Below are 27,833 nucleotides of genomic sequence, written 5' to 3' on the forward strand. Positions count from 1 at the left end.
ATGTTGTCTTTATAAAAGCTAACTTTCTATTTCCCAGGATGGCCAATGCTGATTTTTTTCTACTATTATGTTCTGTCAAAAAGGATCATAATTTAAATATAAATAAATAATAAAATGCTAGTTTCTATTACATAACATCAAAGATGATTGGGTTCAAGGTGTTTTCTTGTTTAGTTGAGTTGTAAAGGGATATTTAACACAGCTGCACACACACACACACACACACACACACACACACACACACACACAAAGCCTCTTTCCCTTTGCAGTGTTAAACACTAAAACTAATCCCCATACATATTACACAAGCACACCAATTATACAAGAACACAAGCACTCTACTACAGAACCACGTCTACAGCCCTTAAATCAACCTTTCTTCCCTCCCTCCGTGTGTGTGTGTGTGTGTGTGTTTGTGTGTGTGTGTGTTTGTCTGTTATTCTGTCTCTCCCTATAGCTCTCTATCTCTCAAATTAGAGAAAGATCAAGATTCACAACAAGCAGTTATCATTTCTCTATCCTGGAACTCACTGTGAAGACCAGGCTAGCCTTAAATTCACGGAGGTCTACCTGCCTCCCCTTCCCAAGTGTTAGTGAAGGCATGTGACACTTCTGCAAGGTTAATATGAAATTTGTAATTGGAGTTTTATACATGAGTTCTGAGAAGAAGCCTGATAAAACTGACAAAATAAAAATGCATATGTATGAAGCCATTTTTTTATTTTCCCAGGAGGTTGGGGATGTTACAAGTAGACTGACTCCCTCTGACCTGCTAAAAATTGACATCGGTGACAGAAATATCTAAACTTTGGCTTGTGGACAGCTTTTACCCACAGAGAGAATGTGAATGGATCACTAAATGTTTGTAGGTGGCAGTATCAGGTCACGACGTCAGGTGATTGGACACGGTAGAAGAGACTTATGAACCTCTTTTGAATAGCTTCCATGTGATCATCCCAAAACTTTCCTCAGAATTCATTGTCAGGGGATGCTGAGCTGGCTATTGGCAGAGAGTAGATGAACCACCGTTAGAAGCCTAGGCTCTAAGTTACTAAGACTATTGGGTCTAAAAGCTAGGAGACACTGGCCCTCAGCGCCAAGGCCCAGCATTAGCATTGAGAGGGTTCTGAGAGAGAGGGCGTGTAGGAACATTTCTACACAGTTCATATAAACAAAACATGGTAAATTCAAATGACATCAAGCAAAGCGGCAGCCTCTCACCAGCTTCCATGTATTTGACTCTAAGATTTGGATAGTAATTTTATTCAATGGTGGTTTTGATTTGCACAGCTCAGCCACATCCTAATTTTAATTAGTCAAATTACTAAACTACCCAAAGTGTTGTCTACTCATATGGTTTCAGTTTGTCATTGTACACATGTTACATTTTTCTTTTTCTCTTTTCATTAAATAATTTACTTATTTACTTTACATCCTGATTGCAGAGTCCTTCCACCTACCCACCCAGTGAAATCTATACCCTTTCATGCTATCTCTCATTAGAAAACCACCAGGCATCTTAAAAACAGGGGCAGGGGGGGTAAAATATGATACAATAATAACAAACTTGAATGTGACAACAAACAGAACAGAATAAGAAAAAGAGAGAGAAACAAAAAAAAGCCAAAGAAAAAACAAGACACACACACACACACACACATACACACACACACACACACACACACAGACACACGGGATGGGGGGAGATGGATAGGGGAAGAGAAATCACACAAAAAGACACAAAATCAGAAACCATGATACACAATCAAAAAACTGTAGAGGAAACAATGTCCAGACAGAATTTATGAGATAAAATATTAAAGGTACCATTGAGTTCATTTTCTGTTGACCACCTGCTGGGCATGGGGCCTGCCTTTAAGTGTGGTTCAGGTACTCAATGAGCCATTCAATTTTTTTTTTAACAAAAGTCTTTTTAAAAAATAGATCTATCTCATTCCAGTCCTGTCCATCCACTCATGGGAAAACATCTGCGGACACTGTGCTTAACACTGAACACAAAGAAAACCAGGCCACCAAAGGATGATATAATAAACAAAGAAAAATTATTAATGTTGAGGCAGAAATGAACCTGTATATTTCCTATTCTATTCCCTTCTCCATGCACAATATGCATATGATTAGAATATTTTCTCTGAACTCATTACAGTAAATAACATTCTCGCTATTCTCAATCTTAAGTAGCAGAAACACAACTGATTCAATGAAAAAGTGGGACTTGGATCCCACATGTAACTGGTATATAACGGGGACACTGTGAGTTCCAACACAACCCAGGGTGACGCCCCTGATGCAGTTCTGATAAGCAGTCTTTCTATATTTCCACAAGAATTAATATCTCCATTAAAGTTACAATTTTGAGTAAAGACACACATTTTCGTACCCATGAGCTTAATAATAACAAAAGCAATGGAACGCAGACAGCTGCCATTTTGTTTTTCCTTGTATTTACAAACAAGTCCTGAAGGTTTTGTGGCTCTTCGCATATCCAGGTGACTTCTAATGAAGTTTCTTTGAAATAATATGTTTTTGTTCCTAAACATCCACTCAACCACTTGGTGAGCTGCAAAACCCTTTCAAAATCATTGCAGATTGAGCAGAGGACTCACCACCCCCTTGCATCTAATCAAATTATTCTTTTCTCTCAATTTCTTTAAGACCCTGATACATATCTATATTTACTTAACTTTAGTAGATTTCAGTTGAGGCTGGCTTATCTATTTCTGCCACTAAAGGGAAACTTTTATGAGGATGAGAAACTGTGTTTTAGTTTCTATCTCAGAAACACCTATCTTTATCACAAAGCTTAAAACAAAATTATTTATTTATTTTTGGAGACTGCTTCAAATGTAACCCAGGTTAGCTTAAACTTTCTATGTTACCATGAATGACTTTCAGAGCTCTTATAACTTATATCATCTTGCTTTCACTTCTCAAATATATGTATTACTAGCATGCTTGATTATACCAGTTTTTATTCTTTATTAAAATACTTTTTCTCATACACATATTTTGATCATATTTATGCCTTCCCAGTTTTCTCCCTAACTCTTAACAGATCTACTCTACACTTCATGACCTACACATCCCCAATTTGGTGTGCTTTTATTTTTAATTATTCACTGTGGTAGTTTGTATGAAAATACCCCCCCATAGATGCACAGGGAGTGGCATTACTGAAGCTGTGGCCATGTTGGCCTGTGAATCAAAATGTAGACCTCTCAGCTCCTTCTCCAGCACCATGTGTGCCTGCCCTCTGCCATGTCTCCTAACATAATAATGGAGTAAACCTCTGAACCTGTAAGCCAGCCCCAATTAAATGTTTTCCTTTATAAGAGTTGCCATGGTTATGGTGTCTCTTCACAGCAATAGACACCTTCCTAGTCCAATTTGTGCAGTTCATAGATTTTTAAGGCATTGGGAACATCCTCTAGAACATGGTCAACTCACAAGGAGTCATATTCTTAAAGGAAATCTTTCCTCGTGTAGGAGAGGGAACTTTTGAGCTCCTCCTCTTTATGGTAGATTGTTAATGGCCTTGATCTTGTAGAAGTCTTGTGAAGCTACCCTGAGTTTATCAATTCATCAGCCCTGTGTCCAGAACACACTGCCATCCCCCAGCCTCAACCTCTGGTCTTACAATCTTTCCACCCCCTTTTCCTAGATGCTCTCTGAAGAGTGGGAGAAGGAGGCATCATCCACAGTTTAATACTGTGCTGAGATTGGAAGTCAGGGCTTCAGGAATGCAAGGAAAGCACTCTACCAACTGAACCAATTCCTAGAGCCAGTGCATTCTTAATGATAAACATTTTTATTATCATGAATCAATACTGAGCCAACGAGAATGTAATCCAGAAACTTTCTACTTTTTTATTTTTTTAATTTTATATTTAATAATAAAAAGTATTAGTAGTGGGTGAGTGGGAGTATAGTTGCACAAGTACTATGGTGTGTGAGTATGAATAGGTGTGTGTGTGTGTGCGCGTGCGCACGGAGTAGGTTAGAGAACAGTTTGAAGAGTTGGCTTTCTCCTGCTACCACTGGTTCCAGAGACTTACATCAGATCAAGCTTGTACAAGTCCTTTTTACCACTGAACCATCTTGCCAGCCTTCTGAACCTTTTGCTAAATGCGCATGCATGTATTTTAAATTGCCATTACATTTTTGTTGTACTTAAATCTTAAGACCTACAAGCCATGTAAAATCTGTGATTTCTATTAGTTATATATTTAATTATAAAGCTTTTTACTTCAAACAGTGATTAAAAAAAACTAAAGAAAGCCTCAGATTGCATAAATCTGATGATTATTAATATGTTACTGCGATTGGAGTCAAGACTGTGTCTTTCTGTGTTCTTTCTTATTTCTTATTCTAGGAATTGGAAAATAAACCCACACTGATTATGCAGCCACAGAGAAATTTTTTTTAAGATAATGAAATAATATAGATCAGAATACACAGGAACAGAGCAACAATCCATGTGGATGAAAATACTAAAGGGCTCCTGGGAGCTCCTTTTATGGTATTCAAGAAAAAGAAAAATTTGGTTTCTAAGGGTCACAGTGATGGCCTTTCTATGTTCGAACTGATAAATTAGGTCATATGTAATTTTTCAACATATGACCCCTATAACTTATGTCTAGGCATAAAATAGCATAAGTTTTACTTCAATACAGAATTTTTCCTTACTATATATGTAACCAGTTTAGGCTGCTCATACTACCCCACCCTGGACTAGGATGAATTACGAATGTTTAAAAGGAACTGTCCAAACGTAGATATATCTTGTCTATACATGCCTCGAGTATGCTTACCAGGATCCAAATATCCACAAATAATGTAAACACACACACACATATCAACTAACATTTGAAATAGAAAATTCATTGACTCCAAGTCAGTAATCATGAGACACTGTGTCATTTATAAATGAACACTATGCTTCACTGGATATTTTAGAAGGAGTAAAAGATGAATATATATGAAGTCATAGATATTTCAATTATAAAAATATAGTCTCAAAGACCTCACTTTACCACAGGGAGCAGTCTAAAAGAGAGGTGATTACAAATTAAATTGCAGAAATGTAAAGTGTTGACAATAGTTCCAGTTGTTCAAAGGCTGTGATCATTAATTTTCATTTTGAAAATTCTCTGCATGTGGCAAGGCATCTGTGCAGTTCATTAATGAACACAGGAATCTCTTCCAAAAGGGGGGGGGGGGGAAGCATTTCATTACTTTATACACCTATCCCTGCCTTTTCCTCCCCGTCAAACCGTGCCAAACTCGCATTTCCCAATTATCCCTCTGTCGTTTGGCATTTCATCTGACAGGTAAATTGGGGCGTCAAGGAGAGTGAGTCTTGAGATTGGGGCTGTTCCAGGGAAGCCACAGTTTGATGTACTGAATTGCTTTGTTTCTGGAGAAGTGGCAGAGCAGTAAGAAAGGCTCTGCTGTGAAGTTGCTTTCTGAAGAGTCTAATCCCTGCTAAAACTTCCTCTGCAACACAGATGATCTGTGAGGCTTTCTTCCAACCAGCTGAGAATTCAGTAATCAGCTCACCTGAGGGGAAGAGAACATCTCTTGTCTTTCTGTCTTTGAATTTTAATCTAAGAGATATTATTTTTGTGATGGAAGGTAGCCTCAAGTATTGGATCATTATAAAGGAAAGATGCTAATCCCACTCCAAGTTTATACTGCTTCCTCTAAATATTCACTTCACGGAAAGCTTAGGCACAAATAACTAGGGGAAGTTAACTCACATTATTTTCCTTCAATTTTTCTCTAATTGCTTCTAGATAAAAACAACAAATATATAAAGCTAAGATGTGGTTAATACTTAACACTTCTCAGGAAACCAAACCAGCTTTCTATTCTTTGACTTAGAATCATTTATATTTGCACAGAGAATGTATTTTTTCTTTAATCACTTTTTATGACTATACATCTGCTAATCCCTAACACTTTTTAGAACATTATGCTGTAGAGGAATTTTAATCCAGCAACATGGTTGCTCTGGCAAGGGATCACATCCAAAGATAGAATCTGTCTGGGATCCACACACCTTTAATCCCTCTCACTGGAATACAGACACACCTTTAGTTCACACCTTTAATCCCAAACAACACTGCCTAATTAAGGGGCAGAGAGAGTGACAAATCAGAGAAAGGTTTGAGAGAATGAATCAGAGATGAGATAAGCCCAACTCTTGCTAGGACAGAAAGGGAAGAGAGGCTACTCAGTGAGGGACAGTCAATTGAATCAGTTCAGTGCAGAGGAAGACCTTTTCTCCTCACACCCTTCTGTAATTTCCTTGGTCCCCCCTCCACCAAGCCCCATCCACATTATTATGTTGCATAGATTCCCTAAACCCCAAGAAAAGGGAAGTGATACAGACACTCCATTTAGGACTTAGCATTCCAAAGTTTTTTTTTTTTTTATTTTATTTTCTACTCATTGACCTGATGTGGGCTTCTGTGTTAATTGCCGTCTACTGAACAAAGAAGCTTGTCAGATGAGGATTTATTGATGTGCTGATTTAAGGGTATAGCAATATTTCATTAGGAATTACTTTATCAGTATACTTATAGCAGAATAATAGTAGTAGTTTTCCCTTAGGGCACATGATCTATTTATTCTCAGGTTCTTGGCCTCATTAACAATGTCAATGTAGGTTCCACCTTGTGAAGCAGGCTAAATACAAGCAAAATGTGGTTGTTTGCTCCCATAACCTTTGTGGCACTATTGTACTTGTGGACACATCTTGCACGGAGGTTCTTATTGAAACACACAGAGACTGTAGGGGTTGAAACTTCTGATTAACTAAATGTTTCTAACTGACTTCAAGTGATTATGTCACTGAGCTATAACATATTTTTTGATACTCCGTACATTGTATATATAGCCCTAAACTTTCAGTTCCACGTGAGAAATATTTTAGGATTCTATGTCCTATTTTCAGCCTCTTTTACCATTTTGTCCATACTCCTAGCTCTGAACACCTGTCTCTTTCTCTTTATGTCCCTTCCTCACTTTCTAATTTCTAACCTATTGCTACTCTACTGTTAATATAAAGCTAGAAATCAATTAAAGTATCTGAAATCTTCGCGTAGGGAATGCATGCTCTTCTGGAAGTACACTATGCACTATTAATAGGTGAACATTAGTCAGGTGTCTGTTATGAGATCTCATTCCTTTCCTGTTTCCTTACTATTGTTCAATTCCGTTTTACCTAACTGAGGCTGCCATCCAGCTGATTTCAAATAAATGTTATCAGGTGTGAAAATGATCTGAGAAAATCGCATAGGGATTTGGAGAGACTGAGGACAAAGTCAGGGGATGCTTAAAAGGTAGAAATGACAATATGTATGAGCGTGGGAATACTGATGTGTATTAGGAAGACAGTGGAAAGGTCTACATGCGGTGGCCTCCAGCATCATGTGCACAGACATCTCTGAGCCACATTTGCTAGAAAGGCATAGCTCTACCTTCCATGCAGTGAAGAAGCTAGAACTTCTAAGTAATATTTTGAAGAACAAGTATCTCATTAGGTAGGATAGATTGGGAAGAGATATTATGCCAAGGCAGATTGACAGAAATAAGTACCTCACTTTCTATGTATTTCTGTAGGGAGTTATTATACCATGTCAGTGGTGATGAAGACACAATGTAAAATGTGCTAAAAGTTTGACTTGTTGAAAGATTCAAGATGAGATCATGTTTACAAGTCCAGATGTGCAAGAAAGAAAATAACAGTGTAATCTACAAAATTACAATGCTGTATTTTTCTTCCAGGAGAGTTTATTATATACTACCTATCATCCATATAGAATATTCTAATGTCTACCTAGTCCTGTAGCATTGAAATTTTTGCATATCTATTAATCTCCATTGCACATGGATACATGTATCTCTCTGTCTTATATAATTTAGAATACTGATTGCTACATATGATTTAAGGAGGGAATTTTCATGAGTCACTTGCTAATAAACCTTACAATGATTCTTTTCTGTTTTTTACTGTCAACCTATTTGCTGAAATATACACTGCTTTTTTTCTTAAATCATTTCAGTGAAATAACAGAAAAATGCATTTCACTGGACAGCATTTTTGAGAAATGCTTTATTCAAAATGTGCCATATATATATATCTTCCAGTTGCTTTCAGAAGTTCATAGCAGAAATGAGTTAACTTCAAAATCCTCTCCGTGGAAAATGACACAGAATACAAATAACACATTTCACTTTGAAATGTAAATATATATAAAAAAAATCTTGATTACAGTGAGACCGAATCATATGTCTCCATAGAAGAAAACATGTTCGTTAAAAATAGCCAAATTGCTTTTCTCCTTTTCTCTCACATTTTTCTAAAAATGTGGAATCTATTTTTTTGTAAGAATTTAGACTCCATGGAAAGAACTTCACTCTGTTTCTCCCTCTTTAAGTAGAAACAACTAGAACAAGTTTCATTTGATGTTATTCTGACCAAATCCAAGCATCATCTAGGTGCTATATTCTGGCTCAGCAACAAATTCATAATATTTTTAAAAATAATTATTTTTCCTTAAGGGAGTGTATTTCTTGCCAAGGCCATAAAATTAAACATATCATTTTAATATGCTTGCTTTTGTCTGAGAATGTAACCTTTTGGTATTTAAGGAAATATTTTTCCATGAATGAGACACAAATAAATTTCATTATTTCTATAGATCCTACTATGCTTCCTTTTAGGTTCAGGGCTCTCCCAATAGCTACTACTTATGAGAATAAGTTCTAGATACATTTTCTGTGAGAAAACTAATTAGACATAATTAGTATTGGAGTGCAGATAATATTGTGGACAAGTTTTCCTGATGTTAACAGTTCTTACTCTTTGTAATTTTTGTTCACTGTCTGCTTTCCCTACTCAACTGTCAGTCTACCAACATAGTAATTGCGTTTGTTTTGTTCATTTGCCCTTGGGGGATAGGGGTGTTTGTATCACCTTGGCATCTGTTACGTAATAGCTTCCAATCAATACTGTTGAGAGAATTAATGAATTTCCGAACTTTGTTCGGTAAACCATGATGAAATGTAAATGTTGCTACTATAGTAAATCTTGCCTTCCAGGATCTTTGTCCCCAACGTGTGTAGAGTAATTAGAAATAAATACTGAATATGTTGGTTCATCTACATGGAGCAGCTATGTTTGAGGTAAATCTTCCCCACATTGTCAAAAGGAAAACAGTTGTGAGTTATTCCCAGCTCAACCTAACCTTTTCTTATCAGAACTGTGGAGTACATATGCCTACTCAATTCAGTCTCTCACTGTATTCATTAAGCTCCGTATTTGTCGTTGTGCATAGTACTACACAATTGGTGCCTTAAAGCAAGAGATGACAAATAGAACCCAAAGCACACTTCCTCCAAGGCTCTGAGAAGGAACTCTTCCCACTTCTTCCAGTCCTTTATCCTGCCAGCTGTACCTCTAGCCACACCCAGCTGCAACTCTGGCCACTCCCAGCTCAACTCCAGCCACTCCCAGCTGTACCTCTAGCCACACCCAGCTGCAACTCTGGCCACTCCCAGCTCAACTCCAGCCACTCCCAGCTGTACCTCTAGCCACACCCAGCTGCAACTCTGGCCACTCCCAGCTCAACTCCAGCCACTCCCAGCTGCAACTCTAGCCACTCCCAGCTGCAACTCTAGCCACTCCCAGCTGCAAACCCAGCCACTCCCAGCTGCGACTCTAGCCACTCCCAGTTGCAACTCTAGCCACTCCCTCCTTGTCTTCTCATCTCAAATTCACATTAGAAGAATTATTGTTAGATCTAAGACTATCCAGATAACCCCTGCTGGGTATGATTGTTATTAACATGTTCTCTTTGAGAGGAGTGGAAGTATGTCACACTGAACTTGCAACAGAGGTCACAGTGATTGAATTTCCTGCCTTCGTGGAAATTTTACCCCAATTTTTTTAAAAAAATTTATGTGTGTGTGTGTGTGTGTGCGTGTGTGTGTGTGTGTGTGTGTGTGTGCGCGTGTGTGTGTGTGTGTGTGTGTGTGTGTGCATGTGTGCGCGCGCGCACGCACGCGCGCACACGCACTATACTTTCTTTCATAGCGTTGGTTTAAGGCATTATGGAAGCATATATCCAACAGCCTAATAAAACATAAACAATTGGTAGAATGCTTTCCAAATTTCCTAGTGTCCTGGTGTCCATGAAACATACTGTCAGGAACTGACATTTAAGCGTGATTCACTTGAGGAACTGTAGGAAAAGATGTAATCAGACAAGCCAGAGACTTGTGCTAGCCAGTTGGAAAAAGCCTCATTAATAAAGTTAAGGGATTTGAAGTTTACCCTGAGATGAAATCACAGCTCTGTGGTGGACCAGCACTAATCCGATAAAGACAAATCTTGTCCAGCGAGAGGAATAACTACAGCAACAGTCCAGGCATTCCTCCTACTTCTAAGTGGCAAACTTTGTTCTTTCCAATACTTTACTGTAGCTCTCCTGGAAAACACAATAGGATAGTTACTTGTCTCTGGCAGACTGTGATAAATACAGGTAATTCAGCACTCTCACATTACAGATTTGAAACCAAGGGCAAACAAGGTCATCCATGATTCTGCTAGAACAAAAGGAAATCTGGGTCTAGTAGGTCCTCCAGTTACTGAAAGGGGTCATTTAAAATAGGCTTCAACCCAGGGATGCAGGGACGGTTTAATATACAAAAATCCATCAATGAATTCACTATATAAACAAACTCAAAGATAAGAACCACATGGTCATTTCATTAGATGCTGAGAAAGCATTTGACAAAATTCAACACCCCTTCATGATAAAAGTCCTGGAAAGATAAGGAAGTCAAGGCCCATATCTAAACATAGTGAAACCAATATACCGCAAATCAGTAGCTAACATCAAACTAAATGGACAGAAACTTGAAGCAATCCCACTAAAATCAGGGACTAGACAAGGCTGCCCACTCTCTCCCTACTTATTCAATATAGTACTCAAAGTCCTATCCAGAGCAATCAGACAGCAAAAGGAGGTCAAAGAGAAACAAATTGGAAGGGAAGAAATTAAATTATCACTATTTGCAGATGATATGATAGTCTACTTAAGTGACCCCAAAAGTTCCACCAGAGATCTACTTACCCTGATAAAGAACTTCAGCAAAGTGTATGGGTATAAAATTAACTCAAATAAATCAGTAGCCTTCCTCTACTCAAAGGATAAACAGGCTGAGAAAGAAATTAAGGAAATGATACCCTTCACAATAGTCCCAAATACTATAAAATATCTTGGTGTGACTTTAACCAAGCAAGTGAAAGATCTGTATGACAAGAACTTCAAGTCTCTGAAGAAACAAATTGAAGAAAATCTCAGAAGATGGAAAGATCTTCCATGCTCATGGATTGGCAGGATTAATATAGTAAAGATGGCCATTTTTCCAAAAGCAATCTACAGATTCAATGCAATCCCCATCAAAATTGCTATTCAATTCTTTATAGAAATAGAGAGAGCAATTTGCAAAATTCATTTGGAATAACAAAAAACCCAGGATAGCGAAACTATACTCAACAATAAAAGAACTTCTGGGGGAATCACCATCCCTGACTTCAAGCAGTATTACAGAGGAATAGTCATAAAAACTGTATGTTATTGGTACAGAGACAGGCAGATAGATCAGTGGAAAAGAACTGAAGACCCGGAAATGAACCCACACACAGTCACTTGATCTTTGACAAAGGAACTAAAACCACCCAATGAAAGAAAGATAGCATTTTCAACAAATGGTGCTGGTTGAACTGGAGGTCTCCATGTAGAAGAATGCAAATGGATCCATTCTTATCACCATGTACAAAGTTTAAGTCCAAGTGGATCAAGGACCTCCACATCAAACCAGATACACTCAAAGTAATAGAAGAAAAAGTGGGGAAGAGTCTCGAACTCATGGGCACTGGAGAAAATTTCCTGAACAAAACACCAATGACTCATGCTCTAAGATCAAGAATCGACAAATGGGACCTCAAAAAACTGCAAAGCTTTTGTAAAGCAAAAGACACTGTCATTAGGACAAAACGACAACCAACAGATTGGGTAAAGATCTTTACCAATCCTACATCTGATAGAGGGCTAATATCCAAAATGTACAAAGAACTCAAGAAGTTGGACTCCAGAGAGTCAAATGACCCTATTAAAAACTAGGGTACAGAGCTAAACAAAACATTTTCAGCTGAAGACAATCAAATGGCCAAAAAGCACCTAAAGAAATGCTCAACATCCTTAGTCATCAGGGAAATGTAAATCAATACAACCCTAGATTCCACCTCACACCAGTCAGAACGGCTAAGATTAAAAAACTCAGGTGACAGCAGATGCTGTTGAGGATGTGGAGAAAGAGGAACACTCCTCCATTGTTGGTGGGATTGCAAACTGGTAAAACCACTCTGGAAATCAGTTTGTAGGTTCCTCAGAAAATTGGACATTTCACTACCTGAGGACCCAGCTATACCTCTCTTGGGCATACACCCAAAATACAACAAAGACACATGCTCCACTATGTTCATAGCAGCCTTATTTATAATAGCCAGAAGCTGAAAAGAATCCAGATGCCCTTCAGCAGAGGAATGGATTAAAATAATGTGGTACATCTACACAATAGAGTACTACTCAGCTATCAAAAACAATGACTTTATGAAATTCATAGGCAAATGGAATGAACTAGAAAATATCATCCTGTGTGAGGTTACTCAATCACAGAAAAACTCAAGTGGTATGCACTCATTGATAAGTGGATATTAGCCAAAAAGCTCGAATTACCGAGATGCAATCCACAGACCACAGGAAGCTCAAGAAGGATGACCAAAATGAGGATGCTCCCACTCCTTAAAAGGAGAAAAAATATCCATAGGAGGGGATATGGAAGCAAAGTTTAGAGCAGCAACTCAAGGAATGACCATTCAGAGCCTGAGCCACATGTAGCCCATATATATACAGCCACCAAACTAGATAAGATGGATGAAGCAAAGAAGTGCAGGCTGACAGGAACCAGATGTAGATCTCTCCTGAGAGACACAGCCAGAACACAGCAAATACGTAGGCGAATGCCAGCAGCAAACCACTGAACTGAGAACGGATCCCCGTTGAAGGAATCAGAGAAAGGACTGAAAGAGCTTGAAGGGGCTTGAGACCCCATATGAACAACAATGCCAAGCAACCAGAGCTTCCAGGGACTAAGCCACTACCCAAAGACTATACATGGACTGACCCTGGGCTCCAACTGCACACGTAGCAGAGAATAGCCTTGTTGGGGCACCAGGGGAAAGGCAAGCCCTTGGCCCTGCCAAGGTTGGACCCCTAGTTCAGGGGAATAAGGGGGGGGGGGCAATAAGGGTGATATATAGGAGGAATACCCGTGTGGAGGAGGGGAGGGAATGGGGGCTTATGGACAGGAAACCAGGAAGGGGAATAACGTTTGAAATGTAAGTAAAGAAATATATCTAATTAAAAAAATACTTCAGTATGAACATAGTGGAACATGTGTCCTTATTACATGTTGGAGCATCTTTTGGTTATATGCCCAGGAGTGGTATAGCTGGGTGCTCAGGTAGTAAGTACTATGTCTCATTTTCTGAGGAACCTCCAGATTGATTTCCAGAATGGTTGTAACAGCTTGCAATCCCACCAACAGTGGACAAGTGTTCCTCTTTCTCCATATTTTTGCCAGCATCTGCTATCCCATGAGTTTTTTGTTTTTGTTTTTGTTTTTTATCTTAGCCATTCTGACTGGTATGAGGTGGAATCTCAGGGTTGTTTTGACTTGCATTTCCCTGATGACTAAGGATGTTGAGCATTTCTTTAGGTTCTTCTCAGCCACTTGAGATTCCTCAGTTGAGACTTCTTTGTTTAGCTCTGTACCCCATTTTTAAATAGGATTATTTAATTCTCTGGAGTCTAACTTCTTGAGTTTTTTGTATATATTAGATATTTCTGAAAAATTAAAAAAAATGAATAAAATACTTCAGTAGCTAGGACTTGGAGACAGATAAGTAAGTATTGTACTGACATCTTTGCTTTGTGCAGTGTCTTTGGGTTTGGACAAGTAATAGAATTGTTTAAGTGGGTGTGCCAATGGGATTAGCATAAGCCTGTAGACCATGAACCTACATTAAATAACATTTCAAAGCTCTCTGTGCATTTTCCTGGAAACACAGATATAGTACGGATAATTAAGTTTGTCATATTTCCCTACTCAGGTTAGCCCATTCTCTGTATTATTTTATACACAGTACAATAGTGGCATTCATTAAGTGTTAACTTCAACTATGTGGAGTACATGTATATGTCGTTCTCTATACAGAAATGCTTAATTTTGCTAGTATACATGCTTAGAAAGTAATTATGCAGGGCTATGCATTCTTCAAATTTATTTAATGTTATGTTAAAGAATTAAATGTTAAACCCCAACCCAGTTCATACACATGTAATCATAAATATACAAAAAGAAACATATTGCTGATAAACTAAATTATTTAAATCAACATAAATTTCTATGACAAGATTTCTGACTCTCACAAGCCATGCAACCACGCAATCATATTCCCCATCTGAGCTTTCCATACAGTCTCAAGAAGTCACAAGAGACCTGACTACTATAAAAATATTTGTTATAGGCTGAAAACTCTTGAACTAGATTCTATCTTTCATGGGCAGAGGAGCTGCAAGTAAATAATGTCTTCTTTAAAAAAATGTCACCTTCTTTATCTTCAAAACTGTAATGTTTTCTGAAACATCAATTTTTTTTTGGAAAATTCGTTGTTTAATAATTTTCAGTGAGAAGGATATGACATTTTGGAGCACACCATTAATTCCCATATCAGTACTATTTTGAAGATTGCAAACCTTGGGGAAGAACTAACAAAAAGCTAGAGTCCATTATTTACTGGAGAAGGTACAGCTGTTTAACTTGTCTCGGAACAGATTATGTGTCAAAGCTCAACACTGTGAAAACGGCCTGATGAAACAATGGCGACTAAAATCTAACTCCAATATTTAATAAATTTCTGGAACGGAAAACCAAACAAACGTGACTTGTTTTTTACTACAGTTAGAGAATCTCCTAAATATTGTGACTAAATGACTTCTTACTGGAGCCAACAGTTGGCACTCCCGAGCGGAGGAGGCTGCGTAAGCCTGATGACCTGGGTTTGGTCCTGGTACCCTAGGAACATTGGATGCTGTAACAGAGCATCCATCATTGTGCCCCTATAGGATGATGGGAGGTAGAGAAAAAAAACTAATGGGCACTTGTGGACTGTGTATGCAAAGCTAGCCTGGAAAAAAGGTAGTGAACGATGAGAAACTTTGTCTCAAACAAGGTAGAAATCTAGAGCTACAGATCAATACTGACCTCTGACTTCATATGCACACAGCAGTACACACTGATATATACTCATACAACACACACACACACATACATAAACACACACACACACATAAACACACACACACACACACACACAAACACACACACACACTGGAAATTAAATGTGGTGCTTTAGTTATGTTGAAGGGTATTAATGGGACCTTTTGGTTAATAGTTTAGACTACCGACGGCTGAATTAAAATTTGTACTTATAGCATAGGAAAGAAAACAGAACTAAAATCTAAAAGCCCGAATTGTAGTCATAAGTTATATGAGGAAACTTATTAACTAATTCACTAACACACATCAATTTTACATATTAAAGTACTCAGTCTGATATTTCTGTGTGTGCGTACATCATATTTAAGCAAGATCCCACCTTACCCAGTGTAGAAAATATTAATAGGGAAAATGGAATACAGTAATGAATTGAAATAGTCAGTATATTTTAGAGACATGTAGCTGCTGCAGTTTTTACTGCAAAAATTTCCTTGTCTATAATGCGCAAGGCCCCCAATTCAAAATGTAGCTTAAATACTTTTGACAGTGTCTTAATTTATTTCTTTCTTTGTGTATTAAGGCATTCTGATAAAAGCAACTTACGGAGAAAGGTTTATTCTGGCTTACGGCTCTAACATATAGGAAGGGAACTCAGGGCTGGAAGCAACAATCCGAAGCTGGTGGCCATAGCACTCAGGGGGCGGGGCCAAACAAGTGAATGCCAGTCCTCAGCTCCCCTTTCCCATGCATTCATTCCTGGATCCCAGCTCGTGAAATGATTCCATGCATAATTAATGTGAATGTAATCAAAATAGCCCCCACATGTATGCTGAGATGCAAGTATCACTGAGGTGATTCTAGGTTCTGTCAAGTTAAAAACTACTGCTAAACATCTCATTCAGCAAGAAAAAAGTAGTGTTTTTACTATATATGATTTGGCCTTTTAACCAAAGAGAAAGAAAAAAGCACTTAAATAGTCTTTTCTCCCCAACTTATTATCTATGACATGAATATGATATATATATAATATACATATAGATCACATATATGCATATCATATGCATATACGTATACATCATATATATGTATGTGTATATATATACAAACGTGTGTGTGTCTGCACATATACACATGAATTCTTGTCCACATACATATATCCTTGCTCTGCAAATATGGAAATTTATATCTTTAATATTTGGATTTATTGAAACATTAAATATAAATTAAATTACTTTAACTGATTAATTTAAATCACAACACAGGATTTTCCTGTTGTAGAAACAGGTTCCAAATGAGTGTACAACACATATGTAACCTTAAAAGGAAGCATTAAGAATTCAAATACTGGTCACAGACAGTACAAGGCAGAGAGCTAGCAGACATAGGAGCGACAGGATGAATGCAGGCTTGGACCCCGTTGTCATCATCTCAGCGGCGCGGACTGCCAAATATGACCTTGGACACATTTTGACTGCACGTTGTGGGCAGAATCCTACTCGACAAGCCAGTGTGGGTACAGGGATCCCCTACTCAGTGCCATCATGGAGCTGCCAGATGATCTGTGACTCCTCCCTAAAAGCTGTGTGCCTTGCAGCTCAGTCCATAGCCATGGGTGACTCCACCATTGTGGTTGCTGGAGGCATGGAGAACATGAGCAAGACTCCTCTCTTGGCTCACCTGAGATCAGGAGGGTGAGGTGCCACTCGCTGACAGCATGGTCTTACAGATGCATTTCACAACTGCCACATGGGCGTCACAGCTAAAAACGTAGCCAAAAAATGGCAAGTGATCAGAGAGGCCCAGGACAAGGTTGCAGTTGTGTCCCAGAATAGGGCAGAGCATGCGCAGAAAGCTGGCCACTTTGACAAGAAGATTGTACCAGTGCTGGTGTCTTCTAGAAAAGGTCTTACTGAAGTGAAAATTGATGAGTTTCTTCGTCATGGGAAAGTAACCTTGAAGCCCTGGGCAAGCTGAAACCTTACTTTCTTACTGATGGGACTGGAACGGTCACCCCAGCGAACACATCAGGAATGAACGATGGTGCCTCTTTTGTGGTTCTTATGAAGAAGACAAAAGCTGAGAGTCGGATGCTGAAACCTTTAGCACAAGTAGTCTCCTGGTCACAAGCCGATGTGGAGCCTTCTGTTATGGGAGTAGGACCGATTCCAGTCCTAAAGCAAGCTGTTGCAAAGGCAGGCTGGTCTCTGGAGGATGTTGACATGTTTGAAATCAATGAAGCCTTTGCAGCGGTGTCTGCAGCAATAGCTAAAGAACTTGGGTTAAACCCCGAGAAGGTGAACATTGATGGAGGAGCCATTGCCTTGGGCCATCCTCTGGGAGCATCTGGCTTTAGGATTCTATTGACCTTGTTACACACCCTGGAGAGAGTGGGTGGGACATGTGGTGTTGCAGCCCTGTGCACTGGGGGTTGGATGGGAATCACAATGTGTATTCAGAGAGGATGAGCCACCCTTGGATGAGCCATCACCCTTGGACAGTTCTCATTAAAACACTAAACAGAACGTGAGACCAGAGGACCAGAGTGAGGACAGGAACCCAGGTGGACAGCTTGCTGTACTTTAATGTGAGACACCCAAGGCTAAGACATTGAGACATTGCACTTGACACTGTTATAAAAAAGGGAAACCCAGTCAGTCATCAAGGGCTCCAGAGTGAACGACACTTTCGCAATTTCCGTGTTTATTGTCTTTGCTTTCCGGGTATAGTTTTCTCTGATCATTGATTTGTCTGTCTGTTTGTTTGTTTGTTTGTTTGTTTTTGAGTCAGGGTCTCACCATGTAGCGGGAATATCGTTTTGTAGATGAGGTTGGCTTTGAACTCCCAGAGATCCACCTTTCTGTGCCTCCTGAGTACTTGAATTAAAGGCATTCGCCATGATGCAGGGCCCCCAAAATGATCCATCCAAGGAATGGGGATGTGGCTTCTGTTTTGAACGTCAGGCTCTTCTATTTAACTTTGGTTGGCTCAAACACCCCTGCTAGCTTGTTGTATTGTGGTTTCCCACTGATCAAATCAAGAACAACCCTGTAATGGAAATTGGATTCAGTGACCTCTTCTAAGCTGAGGTGGTGGGGTATCCTAGCTATTCTAGTCAGAAGACTGGCAGTCCCGACAAGTGTGCCTCTGCGTTGTTGAGAAGAGAGCAGCAATCACCTTTCGCGCATTTATTTCTCTACTTGACTAGACGGGATGTTACTTGCTTCAAACATCTTCCTTGACTTTCCCAAAACGATAAACTGGAGCTGGAAATGAAAGCCAAATAAACTCTTTTCTCCCTTAAAGAAAAAAAAAAGAATTCAAATACTTCAGTTATAGCTTTAAAAGAAAGTTTTGTGTGGTGGATAATGACCTCAGTTCTGCAAACATTATATAAATCATATCTCACCTGGGTTGTTTAGATACCTATTAAAATAAATGTCAAATATACTGTGCTTTAAAAATAATGACCATCATCATATTAAGATATTGACCACCAAGTGTCCCCTGTGTCTCCGTTTCAGCTTCTGACATGGCAGCGGAACAAGGGCAGATCCTGGTCATAGCCACGGCAGCCGTCGGGGGATTCACTCTCCTAGTTATCCTCACTTTGTTCTTCCTCATCACTGGGAGGTAAATAAGTCATCCCGGGTTAGCCCCCAAATGGCGGATAACCACTCTTTATGTGTATTCGCACGTGTGTATGTGTGACTGAATGCCTAACATGAAAACACCATGGGGAACTCCACAGGGATGCAGGGGGAGGAGCAGCCACCAGCGTTCAGCATCAATTCACGAATTAAAGAGCAATAAACAGTCAAAGCCTGCAGTCAAGCCTGAAAGCCAAATAGTGAAGAGTAACTTACTCCTGACTTTTTTCTTTACTCTGTTCTGATGACTCCTTTAACAATTTTTCTTGGAAAAATATTTTTTTAACTAAACAGTAAAACTTACATAAAACTCTTTATGAATTTGTTATGAAAGTAAGATGCTTTGTCAATTAAATATGAAAATTCTCTACATTATAATTATTTTTATATATGTAATATTTTTCTACTTGAGAGTAATATGCTAATTTTTTAGTTATTATAAGCTGAAAAAAGTGAAAGATTTAGATTTAAATCCTGACTTTTGGCAAAAGGGATTCGCTTATCTTAGACTGAGTTTTCTACCTTTATGGTTTTGGTGTGACAGTGTACTGAAAACCATATTTTAATCTTTAAGTGTACTGGATGACGGCCAAGATGCAAGTCCTTAAACGTCACAAATGAAACTGAAGATAGTATATTGGAGTTATTTTTTAAGTAACATGTTTTGAAGTAATATTAAGCATTTATTAATCAGAAATCAATCATACTTTCAGATTATTCTTCTAAAGAAAAATTCGTTTTCATTCCTGTGCTGGTTAGATTTATGTCACCTTACCACATAGTCATTGGAAAGAGGAAATCCCAGTTGAGAAAATCTCCCCACCAGATTGATTGACCATATCAGATTGATATGGTGATGGCCACCCTGGGCAAGTGATTCTGGAAGGTACAAGAAATTAGGCTTAAACCACAAGGAGCAAGGCAGTAAGCAGCATTCCTCTCTGCCTTCTGCTTCAGTTCCTGCCTCCAGCTTCTTCTGATTTCCCTCAGTGATCGTAAATTGACAATTGTAAGCTAAAATAAAGCCTTTTCTCCCCAAGTTGATTTGGTAGTGATGCTTTCTCACAAAAACAGAAAACCAAGGGCATTTGTAAATATCAGTAAGGGCATAAAGAACACCTCAGACTTGTGTTATTATCTGTAACATGTGCATGATACAAGATTCCATTTTCACGATTTAAAAACTGTACAAATAATGCACTTAAAACAAGAAATAGATACCCAGGGTGACTCCACATAACTACGGCAGATAAAGAAGTGACAGCCACAGGTACTAGATCTAGGTGTGTCATTCAGATCCTGATGACAGAAAAAGATAAGAAAATAAAACCAACCAAACAAAAAACACAACAAAAAAACCTTGATTCCTATTCTACAAAAACCAAATAACATACATTATAAAGTCTTTCTGATTTGTTTATATACCAAATTAGTAGAAAATGGAATATTTTAAATCAACTTCATGATAAATGGATTTCTTGTTTATTGATTATTGTTGAATACAAACATGTCACTCCTCTTAAGTTAAATCATCTAATTTTGTATGTACCTTAAACATCTTCAAAGAAATTTTCAAAAGGGAAATTAAGAATCTTTCTAAATCAAAGTAATCATCATATTAAATTGTCACAATCTAGGTAATCTGGCATGCTTTATGTATTTGTGTTAGTTTCTCTATTCTTTCAGTTGTGTGCAGTTTTATGATGAATAAATTATTGTTGTTAATATATCCATACCCCAAGTTCACAAGTTGCTCAAAGAATTTATTTTATAGCAGGTAAAGGATATGTCCAAGAGAAGTTTATTATATTTAGTGTTCTCTTGATAATGTTTTCCAAGCAGGTAGCAATACTGCTAAGTTAATAGCAGTATTTTTATAATTCAATCACATTGTCATTTTTACTTTACATGCAACCAAATAGTTTTGTCTTCATTTTACCACACACATCTATTTAACTCCTTGGAAACTTTCTTCTTTCACTTGTCCCCAATCTAACATGGATCATTAGTGTCTTAGAAGCCTTCTCCTTGCAAGAGAGTATACAATGATATTCCAAGAACTTTTACCTTTTACCATAAAAAGTATTGCCTTGAATTATAAATGTCACAGACTTAAAGTGATGCAATCTTTATGAGCAAAATTTAACCTGACAAACTTGAGAATAGATTACAAATGTTACCTATAATCAGAATTCCTGAATTTGAGTATTAATACCACTTAAACAGAGAAGTTAATGACAAGGAAAACTTAGCAGTAAATCATTTTCTGCTTTGAATCTCTATGTTTGCCATTTCTCTAACATCAGAAACTGTCTAAACACGACATACTGAAGTGCTTCTTATGAACTTTAGTAGAGGGGCATTCAGTGGAAGTTAATTCCGTGGAAAATGTAAAGCATGTCTGAATGAATATTTAAACTACCATCAAAATACAGGTATAATTGACACTGAAAAACTGCACTGTGTAATACAGACATATTCTGTTTAACCAATTGACATATCAATTTGATGAGCAGTCAGATCTCATGGATGTTGCTGAAGTTACTCGAGTTGAAAGAGTCATGAGAGCCCAACCATGCAGGGCAAGAACAGAACATCCCCCTCAAATTTTTAGCTTTTAAGAAAGAAGCCACCATGCAAACTATCACTGAAAAATAGAAGCTAACTTTCTATATCTTTAAGATTCTAACTCAAAATATTTTTGATGTTTGATTCTCTTTATAATAAAAAATTATGCTTATTAGAAGTCACATAAAAAGAAAAAGAATATTTATAGCTGATCATAAAATATTTTATGGTAATTCTATCTTTTGAATCAGTCTATTTGATAGTGCTATCTGATGCTAATTTTATGTATATCAAAAATAGGAAGCATTTTCACATTATAAACATCTTTTTAAGCTGGTCTTTATGAAGAGAGACAAGAACTTTTTCCATAGATGATATATATTCTAATTTTTTTGAATTTTTTTATTTTAGTTTTAAATCATGTGTATGTAGAAAGGTATGTGTGTGTGAGCGAATATTTCTATGGAGACTGGAAGAGTGTGTTAGATCTCCTGAACCTGGAGGTAGGCAGTTGTGAGCTCTCTGACATAGGTGCTGGGAATCGATTTCAAGACCGCTGGAAGAGTAGCAAGGAGTGCTTTTAACCCATTGAGTCATTTCCCCAGGCCCCTAATTGTTTTGTATGCTTGAATTACATAATGCTTAAATAAGCTTGTTCCCCTTTTTGGAAGGTGTCAATGGTACATCAAGGCCAAAATGAAGTCAGAAGAGAAGAGAAGAACACACTTACAGAACAGCCACCGTGAGTAGTGCTTTGTTCCTTGCTCTGTGTCCTCCCGATGCCTCCAGAGCTTCACTCAAGTTTGTGATCCAGGGCGCTGAGAAAGCAAACAAAAAATTCATTTCCAACCTTTTGGCATGAAGGGCTTCATCTAGCTCCAGGTTCAGGGTGGAAACTGCACCTGATTCTCATTAAAGGCATTACCTTTTCTTCAGCGACGGCAGGGCAACCAAACAAATTATGTTTACTAAAAATACATAGTGACTAATTGTGTCGAGTTACTCACCATCGCAAGGGCTCTGGAACACAAGTCAGTTTTGTTTAGTGAAGCATTCCATATAGACACGTTGAGTAACCCTTATTCCTTTTTTGGAGAGACTGTCACTTAATCATACAACAAAGCAATTTACAATTCATTAGCACTATAAAGGTATATCAGCTCTTTAACTCTTAGAATATGTATGAAGCCCTGTGCTGACTACAAGGTTATATTCATTTGAAGATCTCTCTCTCTCTCAGCAAGCTATAATTACCACTATAGTTGGTTGGGTAATTGCCCTTCTCGTCTCCCAAATACCCACCTCCACCTTCACCTTCAAATTACAGACTCCTTCATCAAGACAGTTTTTCTATGGAGACATACTGGAGTAACAAGAAAGGGACGTTCTTTAATTAACCAAAGTATACAGATAATAAACAGAGCAACTTGTTCAGCTGTTTAGACCTCCCTTTGCATTTAAATCAACCAAAACCAAAACCAAAATGCGGGAGGGGAGGTTTTAAGTAATATATTATAAATTTCTGAGGTGACTTGGGAGAAAATTCTAAGGCACTTTTCATTTTTCGAAGTGGTCTCAGAGTCACCTGCCTGAGAGACCTGGCCTGAGACGACCTCAAAACATTGTAAACAGATTGCAAAAACCTGGCTGCGGACGCGTGGGCAGATGACTAATGCCAGGCCACCTTAAGATTCACTGCGGGGCTTTTTTACTAGGGTGCAGAGAGAACCAGTGCTTCTGAGGTATTTATTACCTGCTTTCCCAGCAGCAGATTAGCATAAACTAAAGCAGATGGGCTCAGCAGCCCTGTTGAAAATAACCGGAAGCCACTGAGGAAGGGAAGCAAAAGAAAGGAGTGTTAAGAAAGCAGCGATGAATTAAATTCGAAACCCGATATGATATTCACAACTGGGACTAATATGGTCCTGGTTTTCCTGACACGACATGTATTGCATTTTCATGGAAGAAATGTTGTTATCTAATTAGTGTAGAGAAAGGCATTACTGCTTTACGTCATCATGGCTTACTTGTTAAAATCGCATGAGAGTTAGAAATAGCATATTTATCTGTATTTAAGGAGTATTTTCAACATGACCATACATATAATTAGCTGACACTAATTCTCTGGCAGAATCAGGGATTAAATATTAATTGTAACTCTGATTAAGTTATCAGTAGAGCATAGAGGTTATGAACATATGAATACAACATAAAGATACAAGCTATCTCTTCTTTCTCCTATTTAAATTGTGACAAGTCATGATAAAACATTTCAGAGTCCATGTCAGGCCCCCCTACATTTGGAAATGTACTTTTCTGGTTCTATTTTTTTGAATGCTAATTTTCTCATGTGTGCATATCAAAACACCAAGAAGGCATAGGGAAAAGGCAATAAATGAAGACAGCAAGCATATAATAATTAACAAAGCAAATTATAGCTACTAATGAACATCTTATTGCCTCCTCTAAATTTGCTTTCTTACTTTTTGTTTTGTTTTTTTTAACTAAAGATTTTCCTGTAAGAGCGTGAGACTAAAAGTACTACTTAACTATGAATTAGTATGGCTTTTAATTTGTGAGAACAAAAAATCAACTATCATTCACTCATTTTATATTATGTGTTAGTTATTTTGAATCTCTGTAACAAAACAATGGACAGAAATACCTTATAAATTAAAAATTTATTTTGCTCCTGGTCTCAGAGGTCTCAGCATAAAGGCTATGATGGAGCAAGTATGTTCAACTCATGGCAGAAAGAAAAAAAAGCAGAATGTACTGTGAAGGACAGCCTATACTGTGGATTGTCATGCTTTTCTCCATTACCTCATCCACAAACTAGCTTATGCAATTGCTCTACCAAGATATGAAGAAGTCTTCTCCCTTATGACTACTACCTTAGATCACCTATATAGAAGCACCCAAAGAAGACCTTTATTAACCCCCAAAGCATTTCTCTATTAAAGTTGTCATTCTAAATTAACCATCATGAGTCTACCTTCCATCAACTTGATGTCTAAACATGCCTCCTTAAACCAAAGCATTCTACCCCTCGCCCCAAACCATTTTGTGTGCAACTTACAATATCAGATACATTGATTCCATTTCCCAGAACCCACTCATTAAAGTCTTAATAACTCAACAATCCTGAAAAGTCCAAAGTCTCCAGTAAGAACAGAGTCACAGGAAGCAGATAGAGTGATGTAATTACACGTATTCCAAAAGCCAGAAATAGGGAACACCAAATAATGTTTGGACCAGAACAAGAAAAAATATAACAGGGTAAATATTCAATCAGATAGCATTATATCTAGCAGCCAGTTCATGTAGAATGGCATAAGTTTCAAAGGACTTGGGCATTACCTCCTCCTAGCTAGTTGTAGCATACTTGACTATGTACCTGGGCTGGCTCTATTTGCTGCTATAGTCTTTTTCAATAGGTATTTCATATTTCAATAGTATTTTCATGTTTCATATTTCAGAATCCCTGGCTTCCTGGGATCTCTATTCCACCTTTAGCTTTGCTTTCCTAACTTCATACATTATCTTATCGGGGCTTAGCCCAGTAATACCAAATCTACACATTTCCAGGACCTCCTGGATTTCTTTGAAAGTTGAGTGGAAGTCTCCATAAGCCTACCCATGATCCTCCTAATTTTATCATTACAACACTAGAATTAGTGAAACAAATGCTATAATCTTTTGCCTGTTAGAACCACAAGTATAGAGCACTCTTAGAGTCTAGATGACCAAGGAAAAATGAAATGAATTTTAAGGAAACAAATGGTCCTAGGTTAGTAGTATATGCCGTTGCATCTTTTCTCTTAGAAAGCTCTTGGGTGACATGGGTAGAAACCTGCTTATTCCTGAAATATTCTCATGGCATAGCTTATTGTTCCAAAGCAGAGTACATAGCTTCTTCTTGCTGGTTCTAATCTCTCCAACAAGTCACATCCTCCTTTTCCATAACTTTAAACTTATTTCTCTCTGATCAAATTGTGAGGTATTTTTTCAAAGCCCTCTATTCTGTTTTGTAAATCACAATCCTCATGTAACTGCAGCTAAATGTAGTCACCAAAACTGTGTCAGAGCCTTACTGGGCTACTGGAAATTTCTTCCACCATATTCTTCTTCAGTGACCTTTACATTTAGCCTTCCACCAGGACATGGACAAAAGGGAAAATTCTTTGTCAGAATGTAACACTAATATCCTCTAGTCAGATTTCCAGTAGAGTTCTTATTCCTATAAGAAATTCTATAAATACAGTCTTTACTCTTGGCAATACCACCTGTATTCTATTCTTCTGACCTCTCTCCAGAATTACCATTAGCTTCTTCTTACAGCATCTCAAGCCTCTGTTGCCAGAATTTTTTCAGAGCCTTTTATAAACCATTTCCAAAGTTTTTGAACCTCATGGTCCAGTTTAGTCACTGTAGTGTTCCCATTTCTTTACATTAGATTGCTTTGGGAGGAAAGATTTATTTCAAGCTCATTCCTTTCAAAGGATCCTGTCTGTGGTTACCTAAGTCTATACTTCTGCTTATACTAAGATAACATATCCTGGAGGTAGGATCACGTGCTACCAAGGCTGTTCAACTCATAGCAATCAAAAAGCAAAGCAAGAGGAAGAATTTATGCACTGGGAATCTCTGTTTTTCCCTTTTTGTGCAGGCATCAACCTGGGGGGAAAAGAAAGAACATTAAATCATAAGCATGTAACTACCTTAGTATGTCACTTCTCCTTTACATGGTCACAAGATACATGTCTGCTGAAATATTATTAAATTATAGCAATCTCATATTTTGTTGCAGTGCGCTTCCCAGGAATCAAAACCTACATTGATCCAGATACTTATGAAGACCCATCTCTAGCTGTCCACGAATTTGCAAAAGAGATTGACCCTTCAAGAATTCGCATTGAGAGAGTGATTGGAGCAGGTAAACAGAAAATCTCCCCTTCTACGTCACAGCTTTGCAATTGGTTCATCAGCATAATATTTTAAATCTTACCATGATGCATCACTGAAAATAATAAGGCGTAAAAGTATTTTCTGATTTTTAGATAGTTTTAAAAGGTAGGTGTTGCCACAGTCAGTTCCCAAATAAGGGGAACACTTGCAAGAGTTGTTCTCACATTCTGTAGTCTGTTTTCATAATGAAGATAAATTACAAAGGAACTAGAGTGCCTCAGGAATTTATTTGGAAAATGCAATTTCAGGAGTTTGTCATGAGGTTATTATAGATTTACTCAAGTCCCAGCGTCTATAGGCTTATACTATAATTAGTGTTCATAAAGATGACCTTGAGGCTATGTAAGACTCAGAGTGTTCTGAAAATCGTTGAAGGTAAAATTTGGTTCAATATCGTTTTAGATCATTTTAATGCAAATTAATAATACTTCCTATGTGCAAATCTCTAGTACCTAGAACTTTTCATTACTCAGCTATTCTGGTTTTAAAAAATTATGGTGAGGTACACCCACAAGAATTTATGGTGTGTATTAGCTAGGAGAAACTATGCTAATATAAAGGGCCTTGAGAATAAAAATTAATTCCTCTCTTAAGGCAGCCTAGGGTGTTGCAGAAGAGCTTTCTTTCAGCAGTGAGGTTCCATTCTCCCATGTTGCTCCTTCTCCTAGCATGCCTTCTTCTACATCGTGAAGGTTCACTTTCCAACGCATCTGCCTTTCAGCTTGAAGGAAGAAGAAGAGTTTAATATACCTGTCTTTGTGTTGGATACAATAGTCATTGCAAACACATTGACTTGCCTGTCAAATCTAATCGTATGAACACACTGAAACTTGGGAAATACAAACACTGATAAAAAGCAAATGATATAAGAGATCTTAGGCATCCTCTGTGCAGTCGTTAGTCATAAGTCTTCTATGTGTGTAATCCTGTGGAGAAGGCAGAGTAAGCCATGGCATGATTATTCTGGCAAGTGGTGTCTTCTCATAGACCATAAGAAAGCAGCAGATTGTAGCTCACTCCTTTCAAAGCCCTCCAACGTAGCAGGCTATATAGTTTTCCAGGTGCAATGTATGATGATAACAGTGAGGAAGAAGGTCCCTTGTTAAAAAAATTACTGCAAGCTTTAAGATGGTAGCAATATTGTTTGAAACACACCACCAACTTCTAAACTCCAGCTCTACCTATATTACTGCACAGCACATTTCAGGAGTA

General features: G+C 38.0%; 1 protein-coding gene and 1 pseudogene across 3 annotated transcripts in view; both read left to right on the plus strand.

Annotated features, from left to right (window-relative positions):
- Epha6 (Eph receptor A6) overlaps window positions 1–27,833 on the plus strand; it is a 951,337-nt gene that overhangs the window by 606,672 nt on the left and 316,832 nt on the right. For all 3 annotated transcript variants that reach the window (NM_001419529.1, XM_039088720.2, XM_039088721.2), the window contains 3 exons: window positions 18,960–19,068; window positions 22,325–22,395; window positions 26,464–26,589. In NM_001419529.1, the coding sequence (NP_001406458.1) occupies window positions 18,960–19,068; window positions 22,325–22,395; window positions 26,464–26,589 (306 nt within the window). The remainder of the gene's footprint in view (window positions 1–18,959; window positions 19,069–22,324; window positions 22,396–26,463; window positions 26,590–27,833) is intronic.
- Acat2-ps1 (acetyl-CoA acetyltransferase 2, pseudogene 1) lies at window positions 16,546–18,946 on the plus strand (annotated as a pseudogene).

This window comes from Rattus norvegicus, chromosome 11, assembly GCF_036323735.1.
Source record: "Rattus norvegicus strain BN/NHsdMcwi chromosome 11, GRCr8, whole genome shotgun sequence".
In the NCBI taxonomy this organism is placed as follows: Eukaryota; Metazoa; Chordata; class Mammalia; order Rodentia; family Muridae; genus Rattus; species Rattus norvegicus.